The following is a 9,592-nucleotide window of genomic DNA, read 5'->3' on the forward strand; positions in this document are numbered from 1 at the left end:
ATGTTGTGTAGGTGTTCGGAACGAAGGTCATTTTGCGCGCACATGCATGCACGTGCGCGCGCGTGCAATGAGTGAAATGACTGATATACTTGATGAAGCCGTAACTTTTATATTTCTTGATGAATTGCTTTGAAACTCAAAATATAAAGATATATTAGTAGTCTAGACAAGATAACACGGTCAAATTAGCGTGAACTCACGCGCATGCACGTGCGCTCTTCTCTGATTGGCTGAAACAAAAATCTCTATATTTTCCTTGTTTTTTGACAAAATACTTTGAAATTTAGAATATAAGTATATGTTATAAGGTGCTACAACATGTTATATAGGAAATTTTTTGAAATCACGCGCATGCAGGTGTGCTGCAATCTGATTGGTTGAAACTTTGAATGTCCATAACTCCCTTGGTTTTCAACAAAACAGGATGAAATTAACGACATGGATAGGCACATAGAGCTCCTACATTATGATGCTATCAAAATTGAATGCAAGGCCATGCATGCGCGTATGCTTAATTCCGATTGGCTAATACTTGAAGGGTTAAATCTCTCTTATTTTTCAATGAAATTCTTTAATATTTAACACAAATGTATGTATTGTGACACACTATAAGAAAATTATTGTGAAAATTGTAGAAAACATGTGCAAGCACATGCGCTGAAATTTGATTGGCTAATACCCATATGGCTATATCGGATTAGTTTTCCAATGAAATACCCTTAAAAATAAAGTGTCCATCTATATAACAAAAGTATTGTCTAATTTATTGAAGCTTGTAGGGAATGGGGCATCATAAGGGATTGGGGAGCCGTTTGGGGAACATCTGTAACGGTTCCCGTTACAATTAGCACTAGTTACTTATTGATATGATAATTTCAAGCAATAACTTAGAAGTCCTTGCAAAAAGGAAGGAGCCAGCTATCCATTTATGTTCACAAAATTATATGATATTTAAGTCAATCCAGTACATTAATTTCTGTTGAGGTATCTCACAAATTGCACCCACTGATTTTGTTCTTTAGCACCATTAAAACTTTCTATACCACAAAAAATGCTATTGCATTCCCTTTCATTTAACATTGGTTAAGTGCTACTCCTAGTATAATGGAGTAATGCTATGAAATAGCTAGGCAACTGGCTATTCCATTCCCAATGTTTTTTTTTTCTCATATTACCTGATAGGAAATGTTTTAGCTGAGATATGAACAATATTTTGGGGATTTATTTCGTACAAAATATACCAATTAGCAGATGCTCCATTGAATTAGAGGAAAAGCAATAATATTCTTTTTTTTCTTTTTTTTTTAAATTGTCATCCATTGTTATTCAAAAATGTTGAATGCCCATTAATACCAAATGCTAACAATACGGATACAGGCAATGAACAAAGTGTAAGAAATAACCATTATTGTAAAATTAGAATTGAAAACTGCAATAAACCGAAATCTCTATTTCATAACACCGTATTCTATTTTGCAATGACAGCATGTTTAGATCAAAAGTTATAAGCGTACCTACTCTTTTAATTTGTATATTTTTAGCCCACAATAATACACAAGGTAAGTTTCTATAGTTTGATTTCTCTGTTGAATGTCGATTTATTACCTTTTTATTTACCTTTTTTTAAAATTTTAATATGAATAAGTTATCAAAACATTCTTTTCTGCTTCCTATTCAGGACCTGGAAGTTCAATACTTGGATAATACATATACTCCTTCTCAAAACCAGATGAACGTAATAGTACGAAATTTGATACTCGTGTACAACAGAAGTATTTTCTCCAACTGTTATTTACTCAACATGAGAATTTGTGAAATACATTTTCAAGTATGGAACATTTTAAATAAATTATAAATAAGTGCTCTTTTACAAATATTCACACATTGACACACTTAATCATATCACATCGATTAACAGTCTAAAGGATCAACCAGTTGGTTTTATAATTGATCCCTATCATTTATCTTTGATTGGGACACCTATAGAGGATATCTGAACAATTTTGGAATGCATTATCTGCATGACTTTAAAATGGCATAGGTATTTTTTAAGTGCACATGGACTTGTAATTTTGCTATGATATCAAGGGTAGCAAAAAAATTACTTGGTAAAAGTGGAGCTCACTAAGAGTTCATCAAGTCTGTTTTTCGTCGTTCAATTTAGCGATGATGTCTGAATGTCTTTAATATTTTTACATAAATTGATGCAATATAAAAAAATTATCAAATGAACATATTTATATGACCCAGTTTAAGAAACATTTCAGATCCTATTATGACTATTGCTAAGATTTTCTCATTTTATTTTTTTCCTTCAAAATCATGTACCAAATCCAAGGCAAGAATGCCATTACACTAGTCTTCGATGATCAAATATAGAAAATTTGTACAAAATTATGATATTCTGTAGTTTCAGTCTGTTCATTTGTTAAACAATCTAGGAATAAGTGTGTGATGCACCTCAGTCCTAAAATATTCATCACAAAGACCATTGTTGTTTTTAATGTAAATTGATACACATGTAGTAGTTTGTGAGGGCATAATTTACCAAGGTGTTCGTTCTATCCATCAAGGATTTTCCGAAGTCAGTGTCTTAAAATGAACAATTTCTTGGTTAGCATTAAAATAAACGATAATTTTTTTTATACAAGACACCTTTCCATGAAATTAGAAAAAAAGGATTTGAGTGTTATATATTGAATTGTTTTAATTTTTTTGTCTTTTGTTTGTTTGTTGTTGTTTTGGTTTGTTTTTTATGTGTGTGTGTGTGTGTGTTTTTTTTTTTTTTTTTTTTTTTTTTTTGGTTGTTGTTGTTTTTTTTTTTTTGGGGGGGGGTTGTTTGTTTGTTTATTCTTTTTTTTTTTGTTTTTGTTTTTTTTTTTTGCAAATGTAACCAAAATAAGATGCATGTATATCTAAATGAATTTGAAGTTTTACTTAAAAATTTTTATGTACATTGGAATGCTCTGCGTATAATTAGAGTTATCGCGCTTGCATTATCCTTGGAAGTTTGTGGCGTGTCCAAATTAGGAGAGGCAAATGCAAGTGATTCTTGGAAATGAAAACATTTAGTAAATGCCCAATGAAAATCATGCGCGGCAAAAATCTGGACCCGGTCGTCCAGATAGCGTCGTTTTTCAGTTTCTTTTAGGACGCCGTGAAAAGTACATGTGTGTTGGATAGCTTCAAATTATTTTAAGCCGCCTCCACCCCGCCACCTTTTCCTTTTAAGAGGAAGTCCAATTCTGTCTATATCTTCTTTGTTTTTGAATTTGTTATAGGTAGTTTTCGGTTTCAGACCACAAGAAGGTTTTATATATTATGTAATCAATTACGCCACATATTAGGTAATCACTGTTTACATATCAATCATATTCATAATTCGACTTCATTCTGTTGTGAATTTTTGATATAGATAATAAGAAGTTAATTAATAATTTTATGGATTTCTTGACCAATTATTACATAATTAATTACAAGTAATTTCTATAATTAAAGTCACATTAGTGGCAAAGTGCAACATACCTAAGTGTTTTGTTGTTTATGAAAATGGAGAGTGAAGGCGGTTTCTCAAAATTCTGCGATAGTACAATAACTGTGAGTTGGGTTCATGACAGTACACGGAAATGTTAAAGAATGAGAAGTTCCACAGATAAGTTATTTTTATCAAACTGAATTTGCATTGGCAATTGTACATAAAGAATATTTAATGAGGAAGTGGAAAATAATTATGTTATTCATTGAAACAATTGAAAGTAGAGATGTTGGAAATTCTGTGGTATATAATCAACTATAAAAAGAAGATCAGGCTGAAAAAGTAATAGTAAGTAAATGTTAAAAAAAAAGAACGAACAAGTGAAATTACATGCAGCTGATTTTTCTCTTAGAAAATGATATTTGCTCAGTACTTATTGTTATGTGATAGTAAATAACACAACATAGTTTAGGAAGTTCGCGATGTTTCTTCTTTTCATTTTCACAAAACGCCAATTACTTACATTATTTACAGGTACTCGTATATGTCTTATTATTTAACCAATAAATTTTAAAAGGATAGACAATCAAATCAACTGTCTTATAACATCCAACGTCTGATGCAATATCAATCTATGTATCAGTGATAAGGAGCAGTTAACCTCAAAACTCCAATGAAACAATATGATATGTGAGCAAAGCAAACAGGGACTTTCGAGAACATCAGAGATGAGTTTATTAGCCATGGAGGAGTAAGCATCCCCTGTCGACTGGTCACACCCAATGTTTGGACTTTGTTACTTAGTTATATGATCATTGTAAATTAGTTGAGAAATTAGCCTAACAATTTGTATGAAAGAATTCAGTTAACAAACGACCTAACAACATATTCTTTTAACATTTAAACAATCAATGTGATGCTGCTGTATTGCTGATAAATTGTATCCTCGACCCTTTTCAATATTCAAATTGCATGCTTAACATATCTTTTTTAAGCAAAAATGTTATTTTATCAATATGATTTCAATCACATTTCGATACTTGGAACAGATTTTTTAAAATAACTTTTTAAGAGCGTCTTCTAATAGTGTAAAATAATGTGCCAATCCTACTTTGTCACCATTGATTAATTAATTATCTTAGATAAATTAAAATTGACCGTCAGCTCAGGACAAGGTCGTTATATATTACATGTGTATATATAACAATAACCAAAATTCTTGAATATTTTGCGTTCATAAATACCAAACAACAATCTTGCAAAAATAAGATTTTATACAGCTAAAACTCCCCTGCTATTCCGCCAAAAAAATTTCACTAGATTTTGAAATTGGTTTTCTACTTCTTTGACAAGGTGTATAATTATAAGGTGTAAAGAAAGATATGATCTTTTAGAATCTTTTAAACATCTCAATATAAAGGCCATTTTATGCAAATGTCTTTTGAATATTTTAATCAGTCAAAAACCTGACAAGAATCAATGTTAAAATCAAAAAAAGTTATCAAAATAAAATTGGTGTAAACACGCAATAATCGTATTTTTTATTTACTTAGAAGTTTAGAAATATAGACCAATCTTTGCCGTCTACATTTTTTTTTTGTTGTTACTGACTTTTGTAAATCTACATATACATCAGCCTAATAGCAGGAGCTTCAAAAGCCTGTTTAGCTTTTTTATTTCTTTTCCGTCTGTTTGCTTCTTCATCTTCGTCGTCATCGCGTTTTGCCAGCAGACACAGGCATTTATTACAGCACGCACCAATGGCTCCAATAATAACTACAGAAACTACACCAATTATTCCATACTCGGTATAGGTAAGCCAGGCTGGTCGTTGTGAATCCTTACTCATCTGCATATCTGTTAATAAAATAATGTGAAAAATGAAATTATTTGAGAAATAAATGTTTCAGTAGGTCACACAAACGGGTCTTATAGGAGATAAGTGACAAAACATTTAATGGTTCCTGCTTACTCATTCAGCAATGAAAAATTAACTGTGAAATCTATGCCACCAAAGAATATTTGTAACATACATATCACTCATCGAAACAAAAAAAAACAAAAGACATTCAATGGAAAAGCATCGAATTACAGTTCCATGAAATGTTTATGGGACACCGTTTATTCAATGAGCTATATCACGTAGTTAAAATAGTTATATCACTGATGCAAAGTTCTATCACCACTCAATTTAGAGATATCATGTGTTTGAATAGGTTATATTTCAACATAGAAGGTTATTGATGCGGTGTATCTGTGAAGTAATTTATAATTCAGTTTTACAGGAAGTCAGTTTTGTTAAAGTTACCGATACTTTCTGATTATTGTTTGTGTACATAGAGACTTTCCTTAATACCTCTTAAATTGCAGAATGTAAATAGTCCTGGGAGCAGTTATTCTTTCAAATAAAGTTTAAATAAGTGATATCACTTTTTCGGATATATCACTTATTCGAATAGTTTTTATTACTAATTCGAATCATCAGTTCAAATGCTGGATAGGCTATTAACCAATTCGAATAGGTGAACTCATTATGTGATAGGTGATATCATTTATTCGAATAGGTGATATCACTTAATAGCGGTAATACCAAAAGGGTCCCACATAAATGTTGATTCAAGACACGATCCCCTCCTGCATATTGTGTGCAAGAGAAGAATTACATAGCTGTTTGCTTTCAGGATTTTATTATTGTTAGCCAGGAATCTTCCAAAACTGAGTATGTGCAGGTCAAATTACTATAATCAGATGAAAACAAAAGGATACAAAAATAGTCAAGCAGCGCTTTTTACGGAAGTTTATGTTAAGAATAAACATGATGTCGTGTTGTGAAGGTCAAGTTAAAATTACACTCACTGGGCCGTGAAACAAAAACAATAAATAAAAAAAATGTGTAACATCCTCATTATTCATATCAGCAACATTCGAAAAGTTTGTTTAAATATTTGCACATATATTTAATATATCATATATGCATATTTTCAGATATTTGCATTCATGAACCAGAAGTTAATTTCCCCTCCCGTTAAATAATTCTAGGCATATTTTTTCAATCCAAAGAAATCGAAAACAAAATGAAAATGACATACCATATATAATTAGACGATTGATAAGCTTTTCTCCACGAATGGAAATAGGGGGGGGGGGGAACGAAATTTTATTAAAACTTCTTTAACATATAAACTTCGAAATATAACATCAGTGATAAAATATTACTTAATGCTTTAAAACAGTCTTCATCTTTTCGCCCGTCTCCATCGTTATCTGCAAATTAAATTCTTTTTCTCATTATAAGTAAAAAAAAAATCAAAACAATTAAGAAAATCAAAGCTCTGATTTCAATTTAATCATCATTCTTCATATTAGAAAAACACGTTTATCTCTGAAAAAATTCTGAGAAAATTAAACTCTGTTTAAATATTTATATTTTTTGACGGAAAAAAAAATAGGAAACTTGTAATTAAGCCTAAAATCTATGCTGAAATTATATGTGAACAAGATATCACGTTGTAGCGTTGCCGTTATAGAAGCTGTTGATTTCAATTGTTTTCACTTAAAGGTTAATATTTAACTTGAAAATATAAAAAAAAAAATGAAACGATTTATTAAGAGTTTTGATAGAAATCAAATTTCTAATCAATCGACATGAAATACTAACAAAAATAAGTATATAATATAAAGTTTTACTATGCTTGAACGATTTACCTTTGAGATCATTACATATCTCCTCATCCACGCGCCCATCACAATCATTATCCACGCCATCCCCAATGTCCATTGCAAGAGGGCGACAATCTTTCTGAAAAGAGAATAAATGAGGTCATAGATGAAAAAAGGAAAAAAAAATATGCAATTTATCAGGGTGTCCATCTGTCGTCACGCGCAAAACCTGAAAAGAAAATAATGTGGAATATTTGCAGATAAAAAAATAATTTAAGTAGCATTCATTTGCTTTTGCGTTATATTACACAAACTTGGTTTTGAATGTGTCTAAAAATAATAAATTATATTCATTTGATACATTCTCGATGGAATGGTTGTTTCTACATCCTTAGCATTAATATAGCTATATATGGAACATAGAATATACTCATACTGTATAAAGCATATGTACATTTTTAAATTAAAAGAAAAACAACAGCAAAACAGAGCAAAACAAAATCAACGATCGTAAAGATGTAGCAGCCACACTTCTACCTTTCGAAAGGTTCACCATGCTCATCAAATAACATCATTACCTAAAACATTCACAGTTTTATTTGAAACTCTTTCACTTAAATTGTTTTATGATCAAAAGCCTGTTCTATGATCAAAAGTCCTATTGGAAAGTTTTATGTGTTTCTTTTTAATATCTTGCATTCTACATACCTCATTTATCGTGGCAAACCTTTGACCAACTGGAAAAGCATATGATTCTGCTTGGATACCACCATATAATATTCCTCCAAATGGTACAACTCTAGATGAATGTTCAATGGTGTGGCTACCAGGTGGTATTTGTATATAACCAGCCGTTAGGTTGTGACTGTGAACAACACCCTTGATGACATTCTGTTTCGGGCCTTTGTTGTCCAGTAATAGTCCATTTTCATAAGAATCCTCAATAAAGAACATGAAAATATTATTAAAACTTAAATTATGAGAAGAAACTGGAGTTAAAAATGAATAGAATATGTTATTTTGTTCTATTGGTGGAATCAATGTCATAGCTGGGTCGCCTTTATGACATCCAGGTTTTGGATGATCTTTATTACATGTTCCACTGGGAACATAGTGTACAGATAAAATTGGCTTGTTTGAAGATACGTAAGAGAAACTTTTCACATGTGTCTCATGAAATTTTCCATTCATAAGGTGAACAGTTTGTTTATTTGTTATGGCGACTGTAGTGTTATCCTCACTCGCCAATAAACGAAGAATGTTTGGATTTGTATCAGGAAATGGATTTATTGCAAAACTTTTCCCCCAAACATTGACAGGTGGTATTTGTTCTTCGATGTGATCCCTTGACCATCCAGTCCCAATTGAAGTTACGGTAGATCCTCCGAAAACGGATATTTTATTCGACGATGAAACAAAAGTACCCGATAAATCAGTGTGACAGAGAAGTTGTAATGTCTCAAATTTGTTTATTGTTATATTTATCCAGTCGTTTCTTTTGTAATGCTTTCCTTCGAGGTGTAAGGTAATGTTATTATTCGAGGGTAGTCTAATATTCAGCATGGTTCCATCCCTTGTTCCGACTATGAGAATTGATGACTGGAAGAAATTCTGTGCATTTGAAGAAAATGTTGGGACGAAATATTTAGTTCCTAAAACATCTGAAGGTATTCCAAGAAAACCATCCGTCGACATGTCTGCCTGATTTATTCCAAAAATAACAATTTCTTGGGATGATAAAACGTAAATAGCTTTCTGTGCACGTTCTGTTCCCTGTAATCTGAGGGTCCTTGGAATTAATATCTGCTTTATTATTCCCCTTTGCACTGTGAATTGGTGACCTGGATAAAGCGTCTTTGCCATTGGAGCCGAAACATTAACACTCACGGGAACATGAGAAGCAGTAGTAATGAATAGTTTTAATGGGAGCCCAGAACGATATCCTGTCAAAGCCTTGTCAGCTTCCATAAAACCAATGAAAAATTCTTTTCCCTGATTATCTGGAATCTCGTTACCTGAAAAGGAAATCAACTTGCAGCAGATGAACTGAAAGGAAATCAAATTTTTATGTATATGTAGTGATGTCTTAAAGACATTCTTCATCAATTTTGTTTATGTAATGTGTAACTATGAAACGGCTTTTAAGGACATTGGCAAGGTTCCTGGTATTCATATAGAATTATTCAAGAACTCTTGAGTAGGTTTAATTGTACTAAACAGGCTATATTCTGGATTGTTTAACCTACCAAGCCAGCCTTCTTTTTTAGATTTTGTCAAATCAGTGTTTTTGCAATTCTCAATGCATTTTCTATGTAAAATGTTGATAAAAGGGAACTACATAATTGTTCACCATAATAATTCTCCAAAACCACTTATTTCATATAGTTTTTGTATTATATACATTATTGTATCTTCATTTCCTATGACTTCTAGATATTTTGGCTGAAAATGTATGTA

General features: G+C 31.5%; 1 protein-coding gene across 1 annotated transcript; it reads right to left on the bottom strand.

Moving 5' to 3' along the window:
- Nucleotides 1–5,096: 5,096 nt before the first annotated feature.
- LOC133179229 (uncharacterized) lies at nt 5,097–9,160 on the bottom strand. Its single transcript, XM_061314020.1, has 4 exons — nt 7,844–9,160; nt 7,181–7,274; nt 6,692–6,739; nt 5,097–5,332 (listed from the first exon to the last, which is right to left on the bottom strand). The coding sequence occupies exons 1-4, from the start codon at nt 9,101–9,103 to the stop codon at nt 5,097–5,099; spliced, it is 1,638 nt and encodes a 545-aa protein (XP_061170004.1). The 5' UTR covers nt 9,104–9,160.
- Nucleotides 9,161–9,592: the final 432 nt, after the last annotated feature.

This window comes from Saccostrea echinata, unplaced genomic scaffold (genome assembly GCF_033153115.1).
Source record: "Saccostrea echinata isolate AGI-Se365-2 ecotype Australia unplaced genomic scaffold, CSIRO_AGI_Sech_v1 ptg000004l, whole genome shotgun sequence".
Taxonomy (NCBI): Eukaryota; Metazoa; Mollusca; class Bivalvia; order Ostreida; family Ostreidae; genus Saccostrea; species Saccostrea echinata.